The sequence below is a fragment of the Drosophila nasuta genome, chromosome X (genome assembly GCF_023558535.2).
Source record: "Drosophila nasuta strain 15112-1781.00 chromosome X, ASM2355853v1, whole genome shotgun sequence".
Lineage (NCBI taxonomy): Eukaryota > Metazoa > Arthropoda > Insecta > Diptera > Drosophilidae > Drosophila > Drosophila nasuta.
The window spans coordinates 2,298,610-2,326,327 of record NC_083459.1 but is presented as its reverse complement, the minus strand read 5'-3'; the positions used below and the strand labels follow the sequence as shown (position 1 = coordinate 2,326,327).

The 27,718-nt window shown below is 39.8% G+C and overlaps 2 protein-coding genes across 3 annotated transcripts; both read right to left on the bottom strand.

Annotated features, from left to right (window-relative positions):
* On the bottom strand, positions 1 to 27,718 carry LOC132797055 (visual system homeobox 1). Its single transcript, XM_060808488.1, has 4 exons — positions 27,160 to 27,718; positions 4,163 to 4,410; positions 576 to 715; positions 1 to 517 (listed from the first exon to the last, which is right to left on the bottom strand). Exons 1-4 carry the CDS (start codon positions 27,428 to 27,430, stop codon positions 85 to 87), a joined length of 1,092 nt encoding a protein of 363 aa, XP_060664471.1. The 5' UTR covers positions 27,431 to 27,718; the 3' UTR covers positions 1 to 84.
* LOC132797056 (homeobox protein abdominal-A homolog) lies at positions 10,226 to 12,063 on the bottom strand. 2 transcript variants are annotated; one of them, XR_009633622.1, is made up of 2 exons: positions 11,858 to 12,063; positions 10,226 to 11,757 (listed from the first exon to the last, which is right to left on the bottom strand). XR_009633622.1 is itself a non-coding variant. In XM_060808490.1 (2 exons), the coding sequence occupies exons 1-2, from the start codon at positions 11,847 to 11,849 to the stop codon at positions 11,576 to 11,578; spliced, it is 207 nt and encodes a 68-aa protein (XP_060664473.1). In that variant the 5' UTR covers positions 11,850 to 12,063; the 3' UTR covers positions 10,226 to 11,575. The 2 variants fall into 2 exon arrangements, 1 of the variants encoding a protein (XP_060664473.1); XM_060808490.1 differs by having other exon boundaries at positions 11,825 to 12,063.

Sequence of the window (27,718 nt, the reverse complement as noted above, 5' to 3'; positions counted from 1 at the left end):
TCCACGCTTCAAAGTGTCTTATTCGATGGAAGAAAAAAAAACCTTATATTAATATTAAATATAGTTCTGTTGACGATGTTTTTGCTATGTGCCGAGCAAGGATTCAATGCTGAAAGAGGAGTTGTAATGTCCTTTGTGCTGTGACGGAGGCTTGGAAATTTCAGCGGGTGATTCCAGCGGCTCCACTTTTATCACAGCATCCCCAGCCTCATTCCCATTCACATTCCCGTTGCCATCGCAGCTATCTTCGTGACAGCTTCTTTGGTTTGTCTGCGGCGTCAATGTGGCAAACGTGGAGCTAAGCGAGTGCGAGTTGTCCAAGCTGTCGCTGCACTCGCCCACAACATCGATGGGCAACTCATCGTCATCTCTGCACCCAGCACTCAGCTGATCCACATCCTTGTGCGTCGACAGATAGTCAGCCTGAAGCTGCGTCATGTCCACCTCAATGCCCTTCAGACGCAGTTTGCGCGCCTGCCGATCGATGGCTTTGGCAATGCGTTTGCTGCGTTGTGCCCTGTGCTCAAGAGATGATTATGATTAGGTTAGTAACTGTTTAAAGTTGCTTCACTTACTGCTCCCGGGCTCGCAGTTCGGGCAGCGGAATCGGTGCTCCGCTGCAGCTCTGCGGCTGAGCGTTGTGCGCCGGCCGGCCTGGACCCTTCTTTGTGTGCTCCTTCTTGCGCCACTTGGCTCGACGATTTTGGAACCAGACCTGCGAGCGAAACGTTAACAGTCTATCGATTATGATATGCAAAACATATTTATTTCATTTAATTTGAAGTTAACTAAAACTAAAAAGAAGGAATTTCATTGTTATAGTTGTAAAGTGTAAAATACTAGATATTAAAACAAAAAATATATATATATATTGAAATGTTGTTGCTAAGAAGAGTCGAATAAAAGGTAATTTAAATTTATATAGTAAATTAACCTACATATATAGTAGAAAATTGTGAAACAATAAAAATTGTTAAGGATATTTTTTTGTAATCTAAGTATTAACTGGAAATAATAAGCGAAATCATTCACCATTAAATTCGATGTTTAATATCGATACTAGCCAATTGAACCCGGATTAATATTGTATTATAATTAAAATAAAAAATATGTATGTTTTCGTATATGCTTTTGTATTCAATAAGTTTGTTTTCTTGTGTTCAATCTCCCGCTGCAGAAAATGGAGAAGGAACCAAATCTAATATGAATGACACGCTCCAATTGGAATGTACCCCTCAATTATGCCAATTGGGTTATACAAGCATACAATCACCAAAAGAAAACACAGGTCATAACAAAATTCGTAAATTTCTTTCTGGGACAATGAGTTTGAGTGCAAGCGAGTGCGCGATAGTCTATTGTCAAAGCTAGCATTCGTTGATCCTTTCTGTCACACACACTCATTCACATATTACAGTAAGATGTTCCATCTGCATTTCCAAAAGCAAAGAGCAAATTTCAACAACAACTATGTTTGTGAGTGCAAACGAGTGAACGATAGTCGATTGCCAAAGCAAACGTTCGCTGATCGTTTCTAACCCGCACATGCATTTGCATTTGCATATGTATTGAAGTGCAAGAAAATAGCAAATCTCAACCAAAACTTGGCTGTTGGTGACAGTAGGGGAGTGAATGCGATAGAGCCATATTCTTACTAATCGCACACTTAACGGTGTAAGTGCTCGCATATTTGTGTATGCGTTGTGTGAGTTCTTAAGTGTGGTTTTTTGTTGCGTAGTCTTAATTAATATACATTAAACCATAATTAGATAGATAAACACTTGTAGATAGAATTTTGTAAAATTAACTTATGGAACTATTTTTAATTTATTGCAAAGGCATTAATTTAGGTTTGGGTGTGAACTTTATTTATATGTTTTTAGATTCCTTTAAGCAGAGCTACATATAATGGTGAATAAATAATCCAAGTTCTCTATAATAAAAAAAAAAATACAAAATGTCAATGCTTAAATAGCCTGTTGATAGATTGTAAAGTATTTGATTTTCAAATATAAATATGTATTTAAAAAAAACAAAAACTGAAATAAACAAACTTTAAAAATTAAGATCGATGAGTGTTTATCTATCTGTATTTCGTTTGCTCTCATTCAATTTGCATGCGGCTGTGCTGTGATTCGTTTGGCTGGAGCTGAAGCCAAGGTTGATTGGGCAACTTGAGCTCAGCTCATCATGAGCTGAATAATAATCGTAATTATAATATCGTTATCGGCAGTTAAATATGATTGACGGACGTGGCGCTCTTGTTATTGTTATTGTTATTGCTGTTCCAAGTGGAGTGGGAGGATTATTCACTCGTATGAGTATGAGTATTCGAACTCTTATTCGATATGCACTCGTTGTTATTCATGGGGTTAGACTGGAGAGACGCGCACCGTAAACAAAATGGCGTCTCTAATTGAGGGCCAGTTTGTTGAGCGACTCAAGCGCAACGCAACGCAACACAACACAACGCATTTCGCGTGGGCGTCACTGTGACACTGTACAACACTGTCAACGTGTCTATGTATGTGTGTGTCTGTGTGTGTGTGTCGGTGTGTCACTTCAATTTGAAGTCATTTGCATGCATTGTGCATTTTTTAATGTACAGCAAATTGTTTTTGAGTAGCTGCATGCGATGTTCGCTCGCCATGCTTGCGCTTTGACTCCCCCTCCCTCTCCCACTCTACCTTTACCTTTACCTCCCCCTCCTCCACCACTCCACCCATCACAGACAGCTGTCTCTCTGTCTGTTTCTGTCTCAGCAGTGCTGCATTCACCTCAGCTCGGTCTGGTTTTTGCATTGACAAATTGATATGTCATGTCAAGAAACAATTTCAGGCAAAGCGTAGACGAATTGTCCCAGAGACTTGCCAGTTGCCAAACTTGCAGCACACAGCACAAACACAACAAAACACAGCACAGCAGAGCACAGTAAAAACCGACGACGATAATCACACGCCTGACATGCAAGTCAATGGCCAATGGCAGCGCCATCGTCGGTGTTGTTGTTGTTGTTGGGCACAAAGGGGTTAAGTCAAGTCTTTTGGATGCAATTGAAATCATTACAACAACAAGCGACACGAAACGCAATTGGAAATGAAATAAAATGAATTATAATGAATAAAAATAGTCAGGTAATTGGTTTTATTGAGTAATTGAGTTGCAGTTGCCGTCAAATTGTTTTACAATGTATTGCACGCAAATGTTGCAGTCCGCACATTAGTACGGCGATATCAATAACGATAACGATGACGACGACGACGCTTACAGCTGCAACTGCAACTGCAACTGCAGTTTCGGTTATGAATAACTCAATTGCTTAAATGGATCGATTAGTGTTCCAATTACAATTGCGTGCGGTTAATTTACTATCGACACATATATCGATCACACAATTGATCGATAACGGTTTATGAAGATAGAACATTCAGCAACTGCAGAATTGGTTTCAGGTAAATCAATTGCTTAACTAAATGCATGTTGTTAATCAACTATCGATATATCTATCGAATATAAAATTGACCGATAATGGCTTATTTAGATAGTATATAATATAAAATATGTTCTAGATGCAGATTCGCTTTCTAGTCAAACAATTGCTTATATGGATCAATTAGTATTTCAATTTCAAATGCCTGTCGCTAATTTACAATCGATATATCTATCGAAATATTAAATTGATCGAGACCGTTTTATGGCGATTGCAAACTATCTTAAATATAATGCAAAGAATATCGATGGACAACTTTTTTTAATTAAGTAATTAATTACGCTCTAAAATAAAACTTTATGGCAAACTATCGATAGTACGCGATGGGCGATAAATGATTATGTGAAATGAATAAGCTGCATTCCAATTCTTTTTTTTTTTTTTTTTTTTAATTATTTCGAGAACTTTACATACAATATATTCCAATATCAACTTAACCAAAACAATTGTACTGTGCCATTTTGTTATCGATAGTGATTGGGAGGTAGCAACGCGATTCGTAAAGTGAGTTGGCAGCGCAAAGTGCTAATCAATAAACGATAGGAGTGTTGAGTGGTTGGTTATGCTCGTATATCAATAGCAAGCACACATTTCGCATGTCACTTAACATGTTTTGCAATTAATTGCATACTATCGATAACAATCGATAATTGTGTCGGCTAATGAACTTACCGCAATGCGCCCCTCCTTCAGCTCCAGTCGCATGGCCAGCGCCTCGCGCATAAACACATCCGGATAGTGGCTGCCAAGAAACGCTCGCTCCAGCTCCTCCAGCTGCCAGGTGTTGAAATTGGTGCGGCTGCGTCGATGCTTTGCAGCAGCAGCAGCAGCGGCAACTGAGGCAGTTGAGGCAGCGCCGCTCTCGCTGGCCGTTGTGCCATCATCGTCGTGGGCGGAGGCTTCGACATCGGGTGAGGAGACTGCAAAAAGTCGATAAGTCGTTGGCATTAGTTGGGCTCCACTGTAGCCAACAAGCGAGCATAATTAACTGTGTGCTAGTGTGTGTGTGTAAGTGTATGTGTGTGATATGGGATCTGTTGTCTGCTTGTCTGCCTGTCTATGCCTTTTGGTTTCGTTTACGCTCGCCTCGCATTATAATTGCAAACAATTAAAGTCTATTTATGTAAATTTCCAAGATATGCAAACGGCAGGCAGGCAGGCAGGCAGGAACCCAGGAACCCAGGAGCACAACCACAACAGACCAGACCAGACCAGACCGTGCCACGCCCAACATTCGGTTGCACAGTTGCAGAGAGTCCTCAAAGCCCCGTCGAGTCGGTGCCCTTGTTGCTGTTGTTGTTGTTGTTGCCTGCCTTCGCTTACGCTGCCGTCGTTTGTCTTTCTAATTTATAGCAGCGCAAATTGGTTTTCACAATTAGGAAGTGGTGGGTGTTGCCTGGGCCTGGTGCCTCGGATATGTTTAAAACGCCGCTGCGGAAGTAAATTACATTGTAACGCAGCCCCAATTCCAAGTTGCGCCTTGCGCCTAATCCCTCGCCTCGTCTCGCCTCGCCTCGCCTCTCCCCTTTTCTCATTCACTCTCCGTGTTTAGTTGCAGTTTTAAGTGAAATTTAATTGCAGAATTTGCTGGCTAACCAATTAGAAGTGGCGCGGCCATGGGGCAAGCATTTAACAAGCCCTTAGTCGCAGTCACTAAACCCTAAAACCACCGCACGAAGTGAAAGAGAGTGAGAGAGAGAGAGAGAGCAACAGGGAAAGAAAGAAAGAATCATTCACTGAGGATTTTTATTTGATTTGCACGCAGCTTCACGTAATGATGACAATGATGCGGCAGACCCCAAAAGAAATATCTGTGTATACCTCTGGTACACACTCCTCTTCCCCCCCCCACCGTTGGATTGGGTGCTACGTGATTTTCATATGTTCAAATGCACACAGATTTCAACAATTTATAAACACATCTGCTACCAAATCGAAGGAGTGTCTCGAGGCCCGCTTCAACCCTCAATTGCCGGCAGGACCAAGAGCCATCCAGACCTTGGCAGACACTTCATACTAGAGTTCATGCTGAACAACAACAGCAACAACTACTATATAACAAAAGGGGGCAGATCCTTGGCAGGTCTCAGCATGTCCATTTGAGTTGAGTTCAGTTGAGTCGAGTCGAGTCGAGTTGAGTCGAGTCTCGGCTCAGCGGCCTCATCATCACACTTGAAAGAGTAAATAAAATATAATTCCTCAAGGGTGTTATAAATAAAATTATCTGAATTATGGTTTTTGTTGACTTTCTGACTTGTTGTTTCCCCCTTTCTACCCCGCTCTCTCTCTCTGTCTCTCTCTATCTTTTTTTGCTTTTTGGGTTGTGGCAAGTTGTTGTGGCATAGTTTTGCTGCCGCTGCTGGGGATTTTTGTGCTCCTAATTTGCTACAAGGCGACGCACGAAAGCGCCTTCATATGTTAACTGAAATCGATATACACAATGTGTGTTTGCGGGCGGCGAGGCGTGGCAGCAACAACAACAACAGCAACAACGAAAATCCAACGAAACAAAAAGGAGGCTGGCACTAAATCAGATAATAGCCAGCCATTTGATAAGCACATAAAGAGCACAAGAGGCCACCGATATAATATTATGACAGCTTATGAGGAAACCAGCGAAAGATTCAACGAAACCAAACGCTAATCCGACATGAGAATCTTGAAGAAATAATTATAAAAAATTGATTATAAAGACGTTGATTTCGAATAGATAATTACGGAGGGAGCCTCAGCCTGAGCCTGATAATATAATATTATGGGGAAACCAAAATATCCAGCAAACATTTTGGAAATAAATTAATCTGGCAATTATGCGAATTGTTATTGGCCCTAATCGCCATAAATAAAATGTTTCAACTGAAAAAACTGTTAGATGTTTGTACGTTTTTATTTTTATTATTTATTATTATTTATTATTATTTATTATATATATATATATATATTAGTATATTATATATATATATATATATATATATATATATATATATATATATATATATATATATATATATATATATATATATTATTATTATTATTATTATATATTATTATTATTATATATTATTATTATTATTATTATTATTATTATTATTATTATTATTATTATTATTATTATTATTATTATTATTATTATTATTATTATTATTATTATTATTATTATTATTATTATTATTATTATTATTATTATTTCGATATCTCATATTCTACATTATTAATTGGATTCTTTTCTCTCCTATATACGGAATTATTGAAATCTTTTCTTTTATTTCTAATACTTTCTCTAAATTTTTGGAGTATTGGAATATTCTTCTAGGTATGTTTTCAGATGCAACTTCCCTTTTTGAAACATTTTTAACAATTTCAATAATTACATACTCATTTATTCATGTAGTTGTTTATCTATTCATTTAATTATTTTTTCTACATCAACTCTCAGAGTTTTCCCCCTTCTCTAGACGTTGTGTCGTTGCCTGTGTTTAGGCTAATTAAAAACGGTAGCCCAATTTTAATTAGGCCAGGCAAATGCTGCACAGACATGTATTGGCCCAAGGGGGTGAGGTGGACGGGTAGCGGGGTTCGTTGCTTGGCTGGGCAAAATTTGCATATAAACAGTATAAATTGTTATTATTGTTGGCTGCTTCGGCTCGAGACTCCGAGACCCTGTGGACAGTGTCTTATCTACGGGCTGCTGCATTGGGTCAACATCCACATTCACATTCACATCCTCAGCCTCAGCGTCAGCCTCAGTTTCAAACTCAGCCTCAACCTTCATTCTCAACCTCATCCTCATTCGCGTCTAACGCCTATTGCCCCTTAGTTTTGCCTAATTTCAAAGGTCGTTAAGCAAACAAACTCAAGTGGAACAAAATGCAGCGAGACTGAGAGAGAGAGACCCAGACCCAGAGAAAGGTAGAGAACAGAGAATCTAAGGCTGGAATTGGGCTGCTTTTGGGCCCGCCGGGAAAAGGCTCGTGACCATAACGATGAGCGGACCAAAACTACCCGCCCGAAGCATTTGAATGTGAATCAAATCTGCAGCAACCCAAGATCACACAGCATCGGAGCATCGTCCCAACGGTGGCCCACCCAACAAAAATAGCCCAAAAAATCACCATAAAAATCTATAAAAAAAATTAACTGGCAAACTGAAAAAAAAAAAATGTAGGTTAAAAGTACGAAAGTAACCAAAAAAAATGAGGAGTATAAACGTTGAGCTCATTAGCATTTATAGGCCACACAAATGCCAGACGGTGACGATGATGACGATGATGAGGATGACGATGGCTGGGTTGGTTGTTAAAGTCAGAGTCTGAGTCAGAGTCAGAGTCAGAGTCGTGGCACCTTTTGAGGTTCATTAGAAACTTGTCACATGATTTGATTTGCCTCGTTTTCGTTTTTTTTTTTTTTTTGTGTTTTGTGTTGACCCAAAATACACCAAAAAAATTGCGTCGAGTCAGCAAAATAAAAAAAAAAAAAAAATCAAGTCAAATACGTATAAAAAATCAACGTCAGCTATTAGGGTTTAGGGCTGCTAATTATATGTGACTTTCAATCACAACCCCCAGAATGCACCCAAAAACAGAAAAAAAGAGAGGAACTAAAAAACAAGGCGTTAAGTCTGACACGCGCCCTTTGATGCAGCGACTGCTGCTCCTTTTTTTTTCTTCTTGTTTTGCCGAGTTAGTTTTTCTTTTTTCCCTGTTTGTTTTTTTGTTATTTTTTTTTTTATTTTGAACCCCTTTCCCTCGACACTTTTCATTGCCTGTCAAAGTCGTTTAGCTGCTTGTTTCTGTTAGTGTTGTTGCTGCTGTCTCGACGATTTGATGGATTGTTGTCCGACTGAGTGTCCAATTGCGTCCTGTGACTTTGTTGGAGTGTGTTAAATCGTTAGTGAACCGCACGCTAAACGCTCCCGAACCTCATGAGAATCATTGTGGCAACGTGGGAATTTCTCTGGGTAGTTTTTTTGATCTGATCGAAAAAGAATTGGAGCTACAACTTATTCTTTTTACCTCTAAGCTTTCTTTCTTCTTTTATATCCTATATAAATGCACAAAAAGTTTAATATATTTATCTCGAAATTCAAGAAATCCTTTTTAGTCACTTGTAATTTCTAAATTTATAATTTTCTTAACCAAATACTATTTATAGACTTGAAGACGCGAATCGGAAGAACTCTCAAATTTGCGCAAAGATTTTTTTTTTTAAAGAAACTATAATTTTTGCTTATTTTCAGTGTAAACGTTGAATTTTTTTAGGTAGTTCCTTGAACTGATTGATAAATAATTGCAGCTGAAACTTATGCTATCTAACTCTAACGAGAGTTATATTAAAATCACACTTTCTTCTTATAGATCTAAGTCAATGGTTATTAATATTATTTAATTGTTATTAATATTTTTCTTAATATCAGTGAATTTGTCATTTAACTATAATTTTTGTACTATTCTTAAGCGCTCTTTCTGCTCGAATACTTTACAAAAGAGAGTTGAATACTCAAAGCTGACATATTTGTTATTTTTTAAAGAAATTCTAATTCTCATTATCCTATAATCAGCACTCTTTCATCTCTTAGCTCTATGTAAATGAGCTCTGGATTGCTGTCAGTGTAAACTTAAGAATTTCTAGATAGTTCCTTGAACATTGGAGTTAAGACTTATTGGATTCGACCTTGTTTTTCTGAAATAAATAGTTATTTATAATATATTAATCTTTAAATTGTTTTTCAGTTTTCTTTCTTAATTTCTTAATTTTCTTTCTTTGCTTTTCTGAAACGTTCTTGTTAATCGAATTCCTTTTGATTTTGGTGATTCTCAAAGAGTTCCTCTGCTCTGTTTTGCTTGTTATACTCATTCTTCGGTGAAATTTGCAAGCAGCTTTTTGGTTTTACTTATTCCGCTTTAGGCGATATTCGTAAACGTTTTGTGCTCACATTAGTGCACTGGTATTAGTATGCAACACTAAAGCGTAAACGAAGCTGTAATTAAACTAAGACTAGCTTGTAATTTGCCAAGTTAAACAAGCATTGCAAGTGCTTATGAGGGGTGTTGCAATCCACTCGAAAAGACAAACGATTGCGTTGCACTGCGTTCGTTGCGTTGCGTTGCGCCTAAGCCAAGGGCCTCCGCATGACCATCAGCAGGAAGAAGGGTCTAAGAGGCCGCTCAATGGGCTACAAATGTGTGGCACTTAAATTAATGAATTTCTTTGCACTTTGCACGACGGTAATTGGAGAGGCCGACCGAATTGAGTGACTGACCTGAGACTGACTGACTATACGTCTATACATATCTACAGACATATGTATGTGTATGTTATGTATCTGGGTAATGGACATAAAACCGCATTCAGGGCACTCTTCAATCTGCCGATCTGACGACGATCTGTCGATCTGGCGTCGAGTTGAGGTTGAGTTTGAGTTTGCCAATTGAACGCTGCTGTCTGCTGCCAACTTTGCACATGAATTTATATGAGTTGTTTGCATTAAAATGAATTGATCGACACGACGAGCAACGGCTGCAATCGCCCCCCGTCCCCCCATCTCCCTCTCCCTCTCTGGAGAGTGAAGCTGATCGGGTGCCGGGTCATTGCTCATCTGCAACGCCAGGCACGTCAACGCAGCAAATTACTTGCCGCTGTTGCGATGCAAAATTGAAAATATTCAAGTGGTTAACTTGGCAACATGTTGCCCGTTTGTTCCTTGTCCGTTGTTACCAACGGCAGCAGTTCTTTTCTCTCTCTCTCGCTGCTCTCGTGCTGCATGTTATGATTAAATTTTGATAGCCAACAACAATCAAGTCAGGGAAAATCAATAATTTTTACGCATCTTGTTACGTTGTGCTGGCCACAACAGAACAAGCTCGAGCCAGGCCTTAGGAGCTGGAGTCCAGCTTCAGAGTCCAGAGTCAGAGTCAGAGTCTGTGGAATCTTTCTTTCTTTTTTTTCGTCTGGTCTCTTTGGCCCATGACGAAAAGCTCTCAAACGCGATCGTTGCCTGCGATCGACATCGACATCGACTTCGACTTCGACGTCGACGGCGACGTCGAGTTGCCAAAGCGGCGCATAAATGTTTTGTTGTTTTAATGAAGACGTCCGACTGCAGCCCGAAGAACTTGCGAAGAAGACATCAAGGCGTTGCATGCCAGCAAAAATGTTTCCTCTTTGCCTTTTTTTTCGTTCTGTTTTTTTTGCCTTCTTATTTTTTTCTTTGCGCTCTCGCTCTCTGCGCTTTGTTTCGTTTTGCGAACGAGGGGCGCGTCAGCGTCAGCGTCTACGTCGTCTGCACGCCATGACGATATCGCTCTCTTGCTCACTCTCCTTCTGTGGCGTTGCAGCCTTTGCGGCTGCATTACGAATAGGGTCTAATTATTGTGGCAAGCCCCTGAGCTATAATTTGCCTGATTGATTTACATAACGATCGAAAATGATCAAGACATTAATTTCTTATTAACGTCGTTCGTCCGTTCGTTCGTTCGTTCGCTCGCTTGTTCAATCGTTCGCCTCGTTCGTTCGTTTTGCTGCTCGGCTCCACTCGGGCCCCATTCGGCCTACCACCAGTTGCAGTTCGTATGCCAATTCCAACATTGTTGCTCTCTCTCGCCTGAAGCTGTGCGCTGCTGTGGAATTTGTTGCGCCTGTGCGCAATGCGCATCTTGCCCGAGACTGTGGGGCGTAACTCTGTAGCAACATTTGCTTACTGCGCACAGTGTGCACTTTAGAAACGTCAAGTTTCGAACTCAGCTGAGCTGAGCTGAGCAGAGCTGCCTGCCATCTTGTTGGCTCTTTACTTTTCAATTTCTTCATTTTACTGCCCGTTTGACTTTTTGGTGCATCAGTGCTGGTCAATTTAAGCGCTAGAGGGCGCCACATGCAAATGCACTAGGCAAATTAACAGTGACAATTGTTATCCCGTTCTCTCGCTCTCTCACTCTTTGCTCACTTGAAAGCTTTGTTGTTGTTTTGGGCAATTTGACTTGCTTTCGTTTGCGCCGTGTTTTTGCGTCTTTGTCTTTGTCTGCTCTCTTCGCTGATCGTTTTGTTCGTTTCGGACATAATTAATGTTAGTTTTAACGCTGCTTGAAAATGTTATTTCCCTTGATTATAGCAGGGCACATCGGACAACGGCTGCCGTAGCGGCTGTTGTTGCTGCTGCTGCTCTTGTTGCTGTTGTTGTTGTTGTTGCTGTTGTTGCTGTTTACTGCCGCTGATTGTTGGGTCTTGGTGTTTGGCCAGTTGCTCCCTTGCCATGGCCTGCCTTGCCTGGTTTGCTGTAGGCAGTCATGGGGAAACATTTTATGACGATTACTGTAATTCGTTGCCGCAAACAATAATTACTTTCCATTACGAAAATGGCGGGCATATTATCACCTGAATATCACACACACACACATAGATGGCGACAGCGCAGCAACAACGAACACAGGTGTTAAGCGTATGTGCCGATTGTGTGCAGTCAAAGTCTCTGCGCTTGCGCCTGCGCCGTCAGCAGCGGCGTCAGCAGCGAGCAGCGAGCAGCAAGCAGCGTCGTCGCCGACAATCGCAATTCGCCACGGCAAATGAAACGTTTCGCTGCGGTTGCGAGTCAAAGTCGTTGTGGCGTTGTCTAAAATTTTCGGTAATAAAATATGACAACTCAATCAAGGCCCATAAAAGCCAAGGTATACAGCAACAACAACACCAACAACAACAACGACTGATGATCTGGGCGGGTCTCGGCTCTTGGGTCTTGGGCAAAAGCTCAGTAATTTGCAGAGGATGCAAAGACGATCAAAATTTACGATCATTTTGTTTTCAAAATCAATTTAGAAAGGAAGCGCGGCAAAGATCAGCAAGCGCACGACAGATGCTCAACACCAGAGAGGCGAAAGAGGAAAGACGATAGTGAGAGGGAGAGAGCGAGAGCGAGAGCTTTAAGCTTTGGCTGTGAAGCAGACAGAGTCATGATACAATTATACAAGGTAGTCTCGTCGGAAAAAGCTGTCCGACTTTAAACAAAACAATGAGTGCGAGTGAAAGAGTCTCAGCACAGCAGTGTGAGCGAGACGACAATGAAATGCGCATTAACCCTTAGACGATGATATTAATATTTACATAATTTGAAGCTAATATTAATGTCTTTTTGACATATTTCTAAAATGTAAGTTGTTTATGAATAATATTAACAATATATTTGAGAATTCTCTAATTCTCGAAATGTTTTAATTCTATCCGTATCTACGGCATACATTGCAAAATGTCATTTTTCACAAGGGTTAATTGCAGAAAAAAATTCGTCCGCAGACAACCTCTTGCGTCGAAATACGAATGCGTACTGACGGAAGCTTTTTCCGACGAGACTACCTTGTATAATTGTATCATGGACAGAGTCTTCAAATTGAGTTCTTAACTCTTGACTGCGTTTCGTGTTCGCTTCGCTTTGCTTTGCTTTGCCTTTGCTTCGCTTTGTCTCCTTTCACTGCACAAAACAGATCGCACGATCAGTTCTGCATTTCAGGTTCGAGGTTGCGCAGATCGAGTTCGAGTGAGAGAGAGGGAGAGGGAGAGAGCGATAGCGATGGCGAACGAGGGTTAAGCGAGTATATGGAACTTTTGCTTTTCGGCAGTTATTAGCCTGGAAAAACACGAGTCTTGCACATTTGAGAGCTTGTAATTTACTTAATTTGATTACGAACGACGTCCTCCTCGACGTGGGCGTGTCCCAAGTCCAACTCCAACTTCAAATCTCTCTCTCTCTCTCTCTCTCGCCTCTCCACTTCTTCTCCCCAACCACTCAAATGAATCTCTGCTTCAATCGGTTTTGCGCAGTTTGTGAAACAGCTGCAGGTGCAATGCAAAGTTGAGCTTAGGCAAATATGCAATTTCAGTGGGTGGATGCTATTTGATTGGATCCAAGTTCGATAGCATTTTGATATATCTAGCACTGAGAATGCAGTTTAAGGAAGCTACGAATCTTTGACGACTAAGAACTTCAATTTGTATAAGCAGTGTTCAGTATTTTCTGTTTTTTTAGCCAAAGAAACTGTAATACTATTATTGTAAATAGTAAGTAATATTAATTTTATTGGCTATCATTATAAGCTCACAAATTAAAATTCTTTGATATACCAACAGAAATAAGTATTAAGGATTTGGTTTTATGTTGTCATATACATAGTTTAATAATAAAAGATAAATGCATCGGAATAGCTTTATTTAACCCTTTCGGGACTACTGGGACAATACGTCCCAAAATTTTTCATTGTATCGTATTTTCTATAATTTTAATGCTAGAGCACTTGTGAAATATCCCAAACACAGTTTTAAGTGTCTATTTCATAATGTAAACAAAAAAGTAACGCTGAATATCTTCGGATTGGGGTTATATGTCCCAGGATAAAAGGACGAATTCAGGATTTCCAAGTATGCAGTACATAATTATTTTTAGTCATCTTTCAGAATCTGAAAAAGGATTTTCTCTAACTATCTTGGTTTTCGAAATAAAACCCCGTCCCGAAAGGGTTAAAACAAATAAAATAATAAAAGACATTTTTTTGTTAAGTTATTTTTTAATTTTTAATTCATTTTAATTTTTTTTTTTTTAATTTTTCAGTAATGTTAAATTAATGAAATTACTTCTAATTTTCCTAGCAATTTAAGCTAGTATTCAATTATCGTGAAAATAATTTTGTATTCAACACTTTTCCTAGCAAATAATTTAATTTACAAAATTGAATTCATATTTTCGTTCGAAGCTTAAACATTTTCTATTTTATTTAGAAATTTAATTAAATTACTTTAACAGTATAAAATTATTTTCAATAACTTGAATTGCAAAATGTAACATTAGTGAATTTTAGGTAATTATTGTTCTTTTTGACAACAATTGATTCGTTTCAGTTCCAATAAAATAGTAACTAGTTCAGTGAACTATTTTGTGCAGTGCTGAAAATAAATTGTCTATCATTTCGGTGGATTGGATGGATGGTGGATTTTTGTAGCGCTTTTTTTATTTTACATTTTAGTGTTTCACACATACAAGCTACACGAAATTAATTGTGCAAACAAATTTAATTTATGAGCAGCGTGCGAAGCGCAGCTACGAAAATCTATTAATATAAACAATAGTTTATTAATTGAAAGTTATGTCTGGCTGCGGCTTATGATTTATGCTTAACCCCAACAACAAAGCGGGCAAAGCGACTGAAAGAGGAATAATAACAGCAACAACAGCAACAACAGCAGAAACAACAACGATAACATATTCAAAGCAAAAGCGCAAAAATAAAGCTCAGCATAAAAATTGATTTCTGCTGCTGCTTTAATGAATTCTCAGTCGCCGTTGTTGTTGTTGTTGTTGCTGTTGTTATTGGCCCGAGCCAGAGCCAAAGACAGAGCAACAACAACAACAACAACAACACAATCTCAATCAATTTCAAGTCGCACATCACATCAAAACAAATTACCAAGGAATTAATTTGCCATCAGAATCACGCAAGCGCAGAGACTGAAAATGAAACTCAGACGGAAGCGACGTCAACGTCGACAGCGACTGCGACGCGACTGAGGACTTCGGACTGAGGAGAGCAGAGAGCAGAGAGCTCAACGTAGATGAGAGATGCCAGGACGTTGTTGTTGTTGTTGGTGTTCTTGTTTTTGGTGCGATGGCGATTAATAGAGCGTCATGAAGGTCTCACAGGGAACTGTGGGAGCGGGGGAGGGATGGGGATGGGGGGAGGGGAGGTAGGTGCCGTGATTAATACATGAGGATTTAATTAACTTGCCATGATGCGCGCGTGCGCTGTCTCGCTCACACTTGCACACACCACCGCCCACTTTGCTCTCCCGCTCATTGTCCACGTCGCTCTTGCTCTCTCTCTCTCTCTTCGCTTTGCGTCGCTTGAGTGCACAAACTATGGCGACGCGTCACGACGTCAACGTTGACTGCGACGCTGCTGTCACTCTGTTTTAGCTTTTGCCTGGACACAGCGCAAAAGAGAGAGAGAGAGAGAGAGAGAAAGAGAGAGAGAGAGAGAGAGTGAAGAAAAGAGCTGGCAACTTGTTGTAAATAGCAAATACCCTGTATTTTTAATTGATTAATAGTCTAGATATGGCTTGTTAGAATTTCTAAATTTATATTGTATACCCTTGATTGGCATTTTATAATGTTGCAAATACAAAGCTCAAGCGAGGGAGCAACGCAACTGTATCTGTGTGTGTGTGTGTGTGTGTGTGTGCGTTTAATTGAAACGTGTTTTTTGTTGCTGTTGTTGTTGTGTCTGCTGTCTCTGTTGAACGCCTGCAGCGCGAAAATCGGTGGCATGTATAATTTTTATCACCTTTAATTAACTTTTCAATTAATAAAAAAAACGTAGCAGTAGCAGCAACAACAACAACAACAACAGTAACTCAAGAGTCGCAGCTGCCGTTGTTGTTCTACTCGTTGTTGTTGTTGTTATTGTTGTTGCTCGTGACGTTGCTGGCCAATAAAATGCCGACGGCATCTGAATTACCTTTTTCAGTGTTCGTACAAATTTATGCGGAAGCAGGCAAAATTTCAAAGAGGGGGAGGACGGTGGCGGGGGCGAGGGCGGAGGCGGAGGCGCATAACAAAAGCCTTGCAGACAACAAGGCGCTAAATATGATAACGGGAATGAAGCGTTCATCAACTACCGTTAAATTACCAGCAAGTTCGAGGTTATGTAATTGAGCTGTAAACTTATGTATTTCATATTGAGACACTTGAATTATTTATCATTCATTTGCCCTCGCTTCATTAATTACTGAAATTAAAAACTATTTAAATTCCTAATGAACCAATATTGTATGAGTAAAAATATTATCTGTCTCTCTCTCTCTCTCTCTCTCTCTCTCTCTGTAAACATAAATTTTAAGACCAATAATTTGTATGACAAATAGTAACGAAAATTATAGAGTGGATAACAAATTGTTTTTATGCCACATTCAAAAACTAACTCAAGCGATTCCTTGAAGTAATAACTAATATATTATTATTATTTTTTAATAATTTAAAAGAAGTTGATAACTAAATTAATAATTGCCACAACAAATAGTATTATATCGATGATTTAACCAACAAGTTATCGATAGTAAAGACAAAAATGAATTTAATAATACAAAAAAACATTCATACGGAACTTTATCACAAATTTTCATTATTTATTCGAGGATAAGAATTAAGTTCAGTCTGAATTTGGCACACCAACTGATTTTAAATCGAAATTTTGATCAACATGTTATCGATAGTAAATAAAAACTTAATTAAACAACAATTAAATTCATTCATATGGAATTTCCTAATCAGTTTTCATTATTTGAATCGAAATTGACAAACCTAAGATAAAGTATTTAACTTCCGTCCGGCTTAATAAATAGTATTTTGTCGATAGTGATAATTTCATGATGTTATCGATAGTAAAAAAACTGATTAATTAAAAATTATTTAATATTTCCTAATTAGCACTTCATCATAAATATATAAGCATATGAAGTTATCGATAAGTAAGCTAACACAAATCGATAATGCAAAAAAATTCACAAAGTTTTCGATAGTAATGAAAATATTAGTGAAATATTAATGCAAAAATGCCTATGAAATTATCTAATAAATTTTCATTATTTTATTCAAAGTCGCTAATTAAATTCAGCAGAAATATTTGAGCTTCGTTTGGCAAAATAAATAGTATTATATCGATAATGATAATTTGATTATGCTATCGATAATGAAAATAGCGATTAATTAAAAATCATTAAATATTGGACATCTACAGTTATCGATAACTCAAGCAATGCTAATCGATAATGCAAAAAAGAAATGTCAATTCAATTTGTGGTGCTCAAATTAGGAAAACATATTTACACACGAAATGTAAATGTCAGAAATGTTTGGGAACAATTGATTAAAACCCGCAAGCAGCAAGCGACACAACACAACACAAAGAATGTGCCACAAAGAACAGAACAATATTCAATGGCAACGGAAACGGAAATGGGAGTGAGATTGAGAGAGTGAGAAGCAAAATGGCTACAAAGTCAGCTAAAAGTGTCATTACAACTCACAAAAATCCAACAAAAGTTCAGCCAAAAAACAAAGCTCAACAAAAGTTTCAGGGACGTCTGAGTTGTTGTTGTTGTTGCTGTTGTTGCTGTTGTTGTTGCTGGGGCATACGGCTCAATTCAATTTTATCGTTTCAATATTAACCCAAAACAACCCCACAATATTGCCTTCATTTAAGGTTTATTAGATACAACGACGACGAAGACGACGACGACGACGTGGAGAGAAGGGGAGGCGTGGCGGGGGAGCGATGTCGGGCGCAACGAGCGGAACGCCAAGCGTTGGATATAAGAAATATGTAGCAACAACAACAACAACAACAACAACGACAACAACAACAATAAAAGCAGCAAGCAAAAGCAAAAATTTTCCAATTTACAAACGTCGCCAAAAGCCAACGAGGCAAGCTTTTTGTTGTGCTTCTTCTTCTTGCTCAAGTGTGCAGGATGTGTGTGTGTGTATGTGTGTGTGCATGTGTGTGTGGGTAACAAGGATAAATGCCGCGCCGTGATTGTGTGCGTGTGTAAGGGCATAAACATTGATCCAACCGTAAAACTGGCTGACAATCGCGACCGCTTCACCGCCCCAGCCCCGCCACGCCCCTTCCCCCCCTTGGCTTGCCACCCCGCTTGTCTCGACTGCCGCCACAGGAAAGGAGAGAGACTCCAGCAGTCCAGGCGTGGCACTGAGCCAAACCGAAACGACGCCAAGCCAAGTGTATAAATTGTATTAGCCCCGAAGTGTCGTGCGGCATTTTGATGGGGCATGCGGCATGTGGCAAGCACCAAAAATGGGGAGGCACAGTCCGGGCACACATAGGCAATTGCTGTGTGTGTGTGTGTTGTTGTTGTTGTTTGTCCTGCTGCTTTGGTGGTTGCTGCGCATCGCACGCACAACGAACGCATGAAGAGGCCCAACATGGCCGCCACCTTGGACAGCGAGTGTAAGAGCGAGAGCGAGCGAGAGTGAAAAAGAGAGAGAGAGAGAGAGCGCAGAGGAGAGAACCGAGCACTCACAACAAGTGTCATTTGCAGCAAATTGCAAACCGCAACAATTTCACAAAGGACACAACACACACCAGACAACGACAACAACGACGACAACAACGAGAGCGAGAACAAGCAGCGAGTGAAGAGAGGGAGAGAAGGCCGAGAGGGAAGATATAGAGAGGAGAGGTGGAGAGGGTGGCTCTGGTGGAGCAATCTGTTTCAATATAAACGCACATGAGGCATTTACGAGCGCCAACAAGCTCTCTGCTCTCGTGGGCGGATGACTGCCTCGATAGCAAAAGGACATGCTTCGTTGCTTGTGTGTGTGTGTGTGTGTGTGTGTGTGTGTGTGTATGTGGGATGCCACTTAAATGCCTCATGATGTAGTTTTAGTTTAGATTTGATTTCTGCTCCGCATACCCTGCACACATAAAATGCCCACGCAGGGAATGCTCAATTGAGTCAAAGCAGAAGCTGCAGCTACGATAATAAATAAGTTGAATTCAAATGATCACAACTAGCGAGTAGCCAACTTACTCGTTACTTTTGCGATTGCTTTATCCCTTTTTAGGGTATCTCTTTGCTTATCCATGCTTTGACTCGACTTGAATTTAGCGAGTTTGGGGACTTCTGGTTGCGACAAACATTCGACTATATTCGGGTATTCCCATTATGAGCGAGTTACAACTAAAATTGCATTTCCTTCAGGAATTGTGCTTGAAATTAATATTTTCATATATAGATTTTATGTTTCAATAGTCGCTTGTTTCTGTTTTTATTTACTTTTTGTATTTTGTATTACTTTTTGTGTGGAACTGATTGAATTCTTTACTTTTATTACATACAGCTTAGATAGTTGATTCGTTACTCGCTACTCGTTATGCATTTTTTGTTTTGTGCGCTCCTTGTTAATCGCAATTTTTAAGGCAATTGCTTATTGTTCAATTCTCATTAGTTACATTTTCTTATTGACATTCATTCGATACTCGCTACAAGTAACTTGCTGTCTTCCACTCGTTTTGACTTACTCGATAGATTTTTTAGCTTAACTGACAAGTTTCTTTTTGTTAGAATATTTATTGTTAGTCATCCGTAAATTGTTACTCGTTTCAATTAAATTTTTTAACTCGTTACACGCTACTCGTTACAGGAAAATTACTGCATTCCATTCGTAAATAGTAACTCTTCCCCTTTCTCAGTATTGCTTATTACTTATTAATTGTTTTTTGTAAAAGTGTTTATAGGTGGTAAATCTTAATTCGTAACTCGCTACACGTTACAGCAAAATTACTGAATCCTCCTTGTGACGAGAAGCTCGTTACGTTTTTAAGTATTGCTTTTTTTCGCCTATTTATCGCATTATGTAAAAGTGTTTATTACTCGTTAGTCGTTACTCTTTACAGGTAAATTGCAACTTTCCATTCGTTACTCGTTACATTTTGTAGCACATATTCTATACTTACTACAAAAGCGATTTGAAGAATTTATTGTTGATTCTTAATAATTTTGTTACTTTTTCATTATAGATTATTTTATTCGTTTCTCGCTACACTTGCTTTCCACTCGCTGTTAGTCACTTACAAGGCACTTTTATAGAGCACTCAGTATTCGCTTAACCTTAACACGTTGGCTATTTATATGGCTTTTTGCATTTTTCCAGGGTTGTTTGCACAGCAACAGAAAACAACAACGACAAGTAGTGAGTCCTGTATATCCTGTACTGTTACTGTTACTGTTACTGTGATTGTTGTTTTTGTTGTTGTTGTTGTGATGTTTGCTTGTTTTATTCACTGTTGCGCTTTACACACATCTTCGTCCCTTGGGTGTCATAATTCTTGACGAGCTCATCTTTTACTTAAGTTTTACATAATTTTCATGTCGTTGCCCGTTCTGAGGCTGATTCTGAAGCTGTGGGTGGCAAAGTGGGAGGGAGGGTGGTGGCAGAGAAGTAGGGGATGGGGAGGTTTGCTTGTTCTGAGCTGAGGCGTATCACTTGGTAAATCCCATGGAGATAACATAAAATCGAAACGTGTGCGGTTCTACCAGCCACAACCAAAAGGACGACATAACGATTGGAGCAGCAAAAGGAAAAGCAAAAGCCGAAGCAGAAGCAGACCAAGGACAGAGGGAGTTTGCTTTCGGTGGAGGGGGGAGGAAGGGAAAGGCGGTTTTGTGGTAAAACGTTCAACTCTACGTGTCTGCGGCTTTTTGCTTGGCTTTTCCTTGGCTTCTACTTCACGTATCGAAGGAGCGCAGGACTCTGAGGCCTGGGTGGAGAAACAGTTTTGTATTCAGTTCACTTTAAGTGCTCAGAAATCGACAATATCGAGCAGCCTCCTCTATAAGTTGTTGATTAATGTGTGCAGTCTATGTACATAAGCGGTAATATATTTCGTAAGTATCTTGCAGATACTTTTAAATACGCCAACGGAGAACATATTTCAACGCATTGAAAGCAAAATCATATTGCAAGATTTCACCAATCTTATGTTCGCTATAATACTACATATATCATTTATTTATCAATAAATCTAGAGACGAGTTTTAATTTGTTGTTCTCTTTTAATTCAATTAACTTTTATCGCTTAAACATCTGTTACAATATATGAAAGCTTCTGTTGTGTTGTGAAGCAAGTATTTCATCACAGGGAATAAAATATTTAAAATATAATGATTTCCAAAGTATTAATATTTTGTTAGCTTGAACTTATATTTTGGAATAAAATATTTTTTAATGTTATATTTAAAGAAATTATAGAATTTACTTATTATCTTTATATAGATTGATTGTAAACAAATAAAAAATATAAAAAAAAAAAATATGAAATGAAATATTTTGCTTTGTCGTTGAGAACAATATTTTTTTGTAAATATTATGGTCGATATAGTCGAAATAAAAAATAAATAACGACTCAAATAATACCAAAATGAATTTCGATAAATATTCTCGACATTTAATATATTCTAGCACATTATTTAAGTTATTAATTAAAGCACTTGGAAATTGAATAAAGGAAAACGATAAAAATCTCTTTAGACAGCTTCATTACTTTTTTTTGTTGTATGCCAAAAGTCGTTTCTCTAATTAAGTTTTGAGGTTATGTTGACGTTAATATAGAAGAAGAAGAAGAAGAAGATGAAGCAGACGAAGAGCAAAAAAAGACAATTTGCTTGGCATTAGAGCTAACAACAAGCACTTTTGCCTTCTCCCCTTAGATTAAAGTTTCCACTTCTGTGCACTCGCCAAGCAAATTATGGAAAACACCAAAAAGACAAAAAAACAAATACCAAACTGACAACAAGGAAAGCACAAAAGACAACGAGCGAGAGTGGGAGTGGGAGTGGGAGAGAGAGAGAAAAAGGGGCAGGAAAAATGGGTGGGAAATTCAGTGAATTCATTTGCAATCCTTCTGCTTAATGGCACTTCTAAACGGCTAATCTCAAATGGCCTGGCCAATTTAGCTGCCAACTTATTGGCCATTTGTTAAGTGGAGAGTGAAGTGGTCGCGCATGGCACGAGGGGGGAACACTGAGGGGGGGCATGGGCGTGGCTGTTTAAGAAAAAATTACGCCTCAAAAGTGTAACTGCAAATGGGCAACAACAACGCGACGAGAAATAGAAACAAAAGTACAAAAAGCTTTGAGTGCCATCCTCACCTCACCTCACCCCTTCCCCTCCCTTCCCCTCACCACCCCTCGCAGACTTCATCGCTTGTGCTGAAAGGCCGCCAAATATTTGGCTGCTGTTGTTGTTGTTTTTATTTTCGGCAAATTTCATTATCTAGAGCCGCCATCTTTGTGCTAAAAGGCACAACACACACACACACACACACACACACACACAGAGGCAGACAGACAGACACTATGAGAGCGGCTGATGTAGATAGCAAAGAGAGAGCGACTGACTAAGAGAGCGGGGCAGTAAGTAAAGCAGTCGTGTAAGAGCATAATAGATGGGGAAGGGGGAGGCGGAGACGGCGGCGGACTTATTTGGGGCTGTATTTTACCTAAGCCAAATCCGCCCCTTGAAGTGTTTATCCTTTTTTTTTGTCGTTGTTGCTGTTGTTGTTTTCGCTCAAGTGTTTTCAATTTAAGTTTAGCGAACAAAACGCCTTTTGATTTTTATTAGCCGCATTGCTTCACACGCCTCTTCTCTTCTTCTTCTTGTGGTGTGTGTGTGTGTGTGGGTGGGAGGGAGAGAGCAAATGGTGAATGGATTAGTCAAGTGGCCAAAAAGCGGGTGGGAGGGAGATGGACGATTGCTGCTGCTTTGCCAAAATAAATGAATAGAAACAAAAAAAATACCAAATTGCACTTGGCTAATGTCCAAGTGAATTTATGGGCCTCAGCCAGGGTTGTCGCCCTCGTAAATTATGCAAAATGATTTCAGCTCCACTTTGCAGCTGTTTCAATGTTGTTTTTAGCTTGTTTTCATCGGTTCTTCACGTGTTTTTTTTTTGTATTCGGTTTTTTTGAGAGCTAAATGAGAGTCACTTAAATAATTATCATTTCCCGAGGCAAAACGCTCGTCAAAAGCTCATTTGGAGCGAAGACGAAGACGAAGACGATCGACCAATTAGCCAACGAGACGAATGACGTCCAAGCTGATGTTTCACTCTCTGCTCAGCGGTTTATTAATTAGGGGAAAATCAGTGGAAATCGGACCAAACCAAGATCTCTTAACTCATCGCATCTCATCTCGCATTAGTCGTTGATGTTGATGGCTCCGCGTGCTTCCAGTCTTGTTTTTGGGCTACTCTGGTTACCCTAAAACCAAAGAGTTGCCTCACAACATCATCGAGTTGAACTGCATCAATTAAATGGGCATTTCATTAATTGCTTACATTTGTGAAGCTTTTCAAATTGCTGTGCAATCAAAGGCAGTAAAACGTTAAAGTGTGCTGAGAAATCAAATGGGAGAACAACAATTAATAGCTTTCATTTCAATTGAGAGTTAAGCAAGGCTTAGGTTTATTAAGAAAAGCCAAACCAATTGTAAGACAATATTTCTTTAAGTCACAGTCAAGTGAGAAACCTGTGAAACGTTTACGAATATCATGGACTGCTGAAAGTTCTTCGCTACAAGTCTATTCCATTTAACACAGCCAGTGAAACGTTTAAGTTTAGGGAAGAATGTTACAAATTTCTTTTAGAGGATAGAGCAAAGAACAAGTCTTAAAAAAAGAGTCTCTCACATTGAATATGCCTTTTTTTACTAAGCAAAGCCAGGGAAACGTTTAAGTTTACAAAAGAATACAAAAAGTTGGGTATACCAATCAACTATTAAGTCCGACTGCGGATCATTGAAAATGTATACAATCAAATTCCATTTGAAAAGTTTTACTCCAGTGAAACGTTTAAGTTTAGTAAAGAGAGCAAAATCAACTAATAAAGCAAAGTTGAATGTCTGTTAAACGTTTACGTATGTCAAACAACGCTTAAAGCTCTCTTAAATTGAATTTGCTCTCATGTGAGAGTTAAAATGTAATTGTAAAGTCTGAAATAAACAATATAAAGCAAAATGAGGAGTTCTCTTAAATTGAATTCAGTTGAAATATGAAAGTGTATTTGATCGTCGCTGTACCAAGTATCGGATTTCAGACCGCAGTAACGTTCTCAACGCATCAATCCAATTGAGTTAGGTGCCTCCCCTGCTCCTCTGCCTCCTCGCTGCCTTCTCCACTTGGCGCAGAGTTCAGTTTACATCACTACACACAATTAATCTATGGTCTAGGTAGCGTCCATAGAATAGAAATGATGGCAATTACCAGACGCGCTCGCGGTCGGCCGAGGCTAATGAGCAGTAGGAGATCAGCTCAATTCATTCATCACTGATGATCACTGATGATGATCAGAGCAAGAGCATGAGCAGTGAGAGGTGAGCAGCAAGTAACTTTGCAACAAGATGTGGAATAGTTATAAAATAGGGTTTCGTTGTTTTCTTTTGGGGCAAGGGGCAAGGGCAACTCTGGCTCGAGTTTGAACTCGAAGCGAAGCGTTTTCGGGGCGTGCCAATGGCGTTCTTATTAATTTGCTCAATTGCCAAGCGAGAGAGTGAGAGAGTGAGAGAGAGAGAGAGAGAGAGAGTGAGCAGAGAAGGGAAAGGCCAAAGTCAAAAGGAAAAACAAAACGAAATGAAAAGAAAAACTTAATTAAAATGTCGTAAACGAAAATTGTATGTTTGTTGTCGACTCTCGGCTTGTCGATTGCTGGTTTTTGTTGTTGTGGTTGGGCACTGGCAGAGGCGGGGCAGGGGCAGAGACAGGGGCAGGGGAGGGGCAGAAGGCGATTAGCTCCCAAAATAATTAAGACATTTCACTTCGGACCTTCGGCCAAATGGAAAAATTGTTAATACAAATTGTTTGTTGCCCAATTTCGGTTGTAGCATGTTTTTCCTCATCCATTGTTGTTGTTGCTGTTGTTGCTGCTGCTGCTGCCGCTACTTGTTGTGTTGCCCCTTGTTGCCTCTTGTTTACCGCGCCGCAAAACCGAAAACAATAAAAATGACTAATGGCAGCTAATTTCCCGTCGTCAGTGGCATGAATGGTGAAGGAGACGAAGGCGAAAACGAAGACCAAGACGAAAACGAGGGCGGAGAAGAAGTCACAGACCCAGAGTACAGTTCAGTTTTCACAATTTGGGCCACTTGCTGCCCCGTTTACCCAACAGCAACAGCAACAACAACAACATCAACAATTTGTAGGCGGCTCGTTCGCTGCTGAATTTGCGGGGGCGTTGCCTAATGGCCGTCACATGAGCCGTACTGTGGGTTGCTCTTAGCTCTCTTCCTGTGCTTCAGTTCCTTTCACCTGCCAGATGTTAGATGTTGTTGCTGCTCTTATTCCAAATTACCACGCTCCACTCTTAATTAAGTGGCAAGATTTCGAAATTGATGCGCACTTCAAATTCATAACAAAATATGCAAATGCAAAAAAAACAGCTGCTCCTCTCTTAGCAGCTGATCAACTGTCCAAAATTCTGTTACTTTGCCCTTGTGCACACACAAATTTATGGGTACTTTAAATGCACAAGAAATATGCATATGCAAACTAAAAGAGAACACACATAATACACCTTCCTGATCGCTCTCTTTAGCTGCCTAAAACTGATTTGCTTCGCACTTGTGCACACACAAATTTATGGACACTTCAAAAGCACAACAAATATGCATATGCAAACTAAAAGAGAACACACATAATAGAAAGCACTTGCTCTTCGCTTAGCACAACTTTCAGATCGCTCTCTTTAGCTGCCTAAAATTCATTTGCTTCGCACTTGTGCACACACAAATTTGTGAGTACTTTAAACGCACAACAAATATGCATATGCAAACTAAAAGAGAACACACATAATAGAAAGCACTTGCTCTTCACTTAGCACAACTTTCAGTTCGCTCTCTTTAGCTGCCTAAAATTCTATTGCTTCGCACTTGTGCACAAATGCAAAGGGCATAAATTGATGCGAACGTCAAACGCACAAGAAATATGCATATGCAAATTAAAAGAGAGCACACATAATACAACTTTCAGATCGCTCTCTTTAGCTGCCTAAAATTCATTTGCTTCGCACTTGTGCACACACAAATTTATGGGCACTTCAAACGCACAAGAAATAGGCATATGCAAACTAAAAGAGAACACACATAATACAACTTTCAGATCGCTCTCTTTAGCTGCCGAAATTCTTCTGTTTTGCATTTGTGCACATGCAAATGCAAAGCGCATAAAGAGAGAGCAAGTGCGGATGGATCACTCGCTCTTCAATAGTGTCACATTATTCCGTTCTCGCTCTCTCTCTATGCCACTCTTCATGTGTTTATACTTTTCAATTGTCTGGCCACAAATACAACGCATAACATAGTTTTGCTAAATTTAATTACACATGTGCAAAAGCAACAACAAACACAACAGTTACAAACGCACCAAGAGAGAGGCAGCAATAGCAATAGCAACAACAACAACAAAAGCGATTGTCACAAATGGCCGCTGCAGGCGTAACAGCGACTGCGACATTGTTGTTGTTGATTAAAAATTGATCAAAAAACATAACAACACACAAATTATGCATGTCTGTGTGCGTGTCGCAGCGAATTGATTAAAAAGAGCAATGCGATTGAAATTTTATTGGTAAATTGAATAAAGTGCGCGCCGGGGCGCCAACAAAACTTGATTCGCTTTTTTGCTGCCGCTGCCGCTGCTGCTGACGGCAGAGCAGAGCAGCAAAGCAGCGTTGGTTGTTTTTCGTTTTGGTTTTGTGTTTTTGCTTTTACTTTGGTGCTTTGCGTTTGGTGCCGGCGTCGACGGCGCTGCCAAAATGTTTGCTATAAATTAATGAGTCTGCATATTGCTTGTCTGCCTGTGTGCGCGTGAGTGCGAGTGAATAAGCATGCTTGCGATTGGTTTGTTGGGCAATTGACTTTTGCGAGAGCGAGATTCAATTAGCGACTGCATTTGCAACGCATGCAGAGTTCATGAATACGCATTTCATTTGCATTTACTAATGACTTATTTACTCGCACTTTAATTAATTAAGCAAAAAAGCGAGTTCGCTTAAACTGTCAATTGATAAGAGTTGTAATTTGTATTGAGCTCTGTACAATAAATGTTTTTCGTCTTCTTCTTGCTTACCTCCGTTGACTTTGGTTTGTTCCAATTCTTCCACTTCCACTTCCAGTTCCTCTTCGTCTTGCTCTTCTTCCGCCTCTGCCTCCGCCACCAACTGCTGCTCTTTAACCTCCTGCTGCTCTCTGAAGCGCTGCAACAGCGCCATGTGACGCAGCATGTGGGCAGAGGCTGAGGCTGAGGCTGAGGCAGAGCGATAATTGGAGTTGGAGTTGCCAGCGGAGCTGTTGAGCGGATTTAACCCCAAAAAATGGCGCCCAGCCTGCGGCAGCTGCATAGAGATGCAGCGAGCCTGGCAACCCAGGCAACGTTGGCAACCCTGGCTGGCCCAACTGCTGTTGTGTGTGCGCCTGCGCAGCAGCCGCCAGCTGCTTGAGCAGTTGATCCATGTGAGGGCGGGCAGAGGGCGTATTGCATCACACAACAGAGAAGCACAGAGAACACACACAAACAAACGAATGAGCGAACACACAGAACAAAAGAGAAAAAAAGGATATGCCAGACAGTTGGGAGTCGCGACTGCAGCTTCAGCTTCAGCTTCAACTTCAGCTTGAGCTGAGAGACC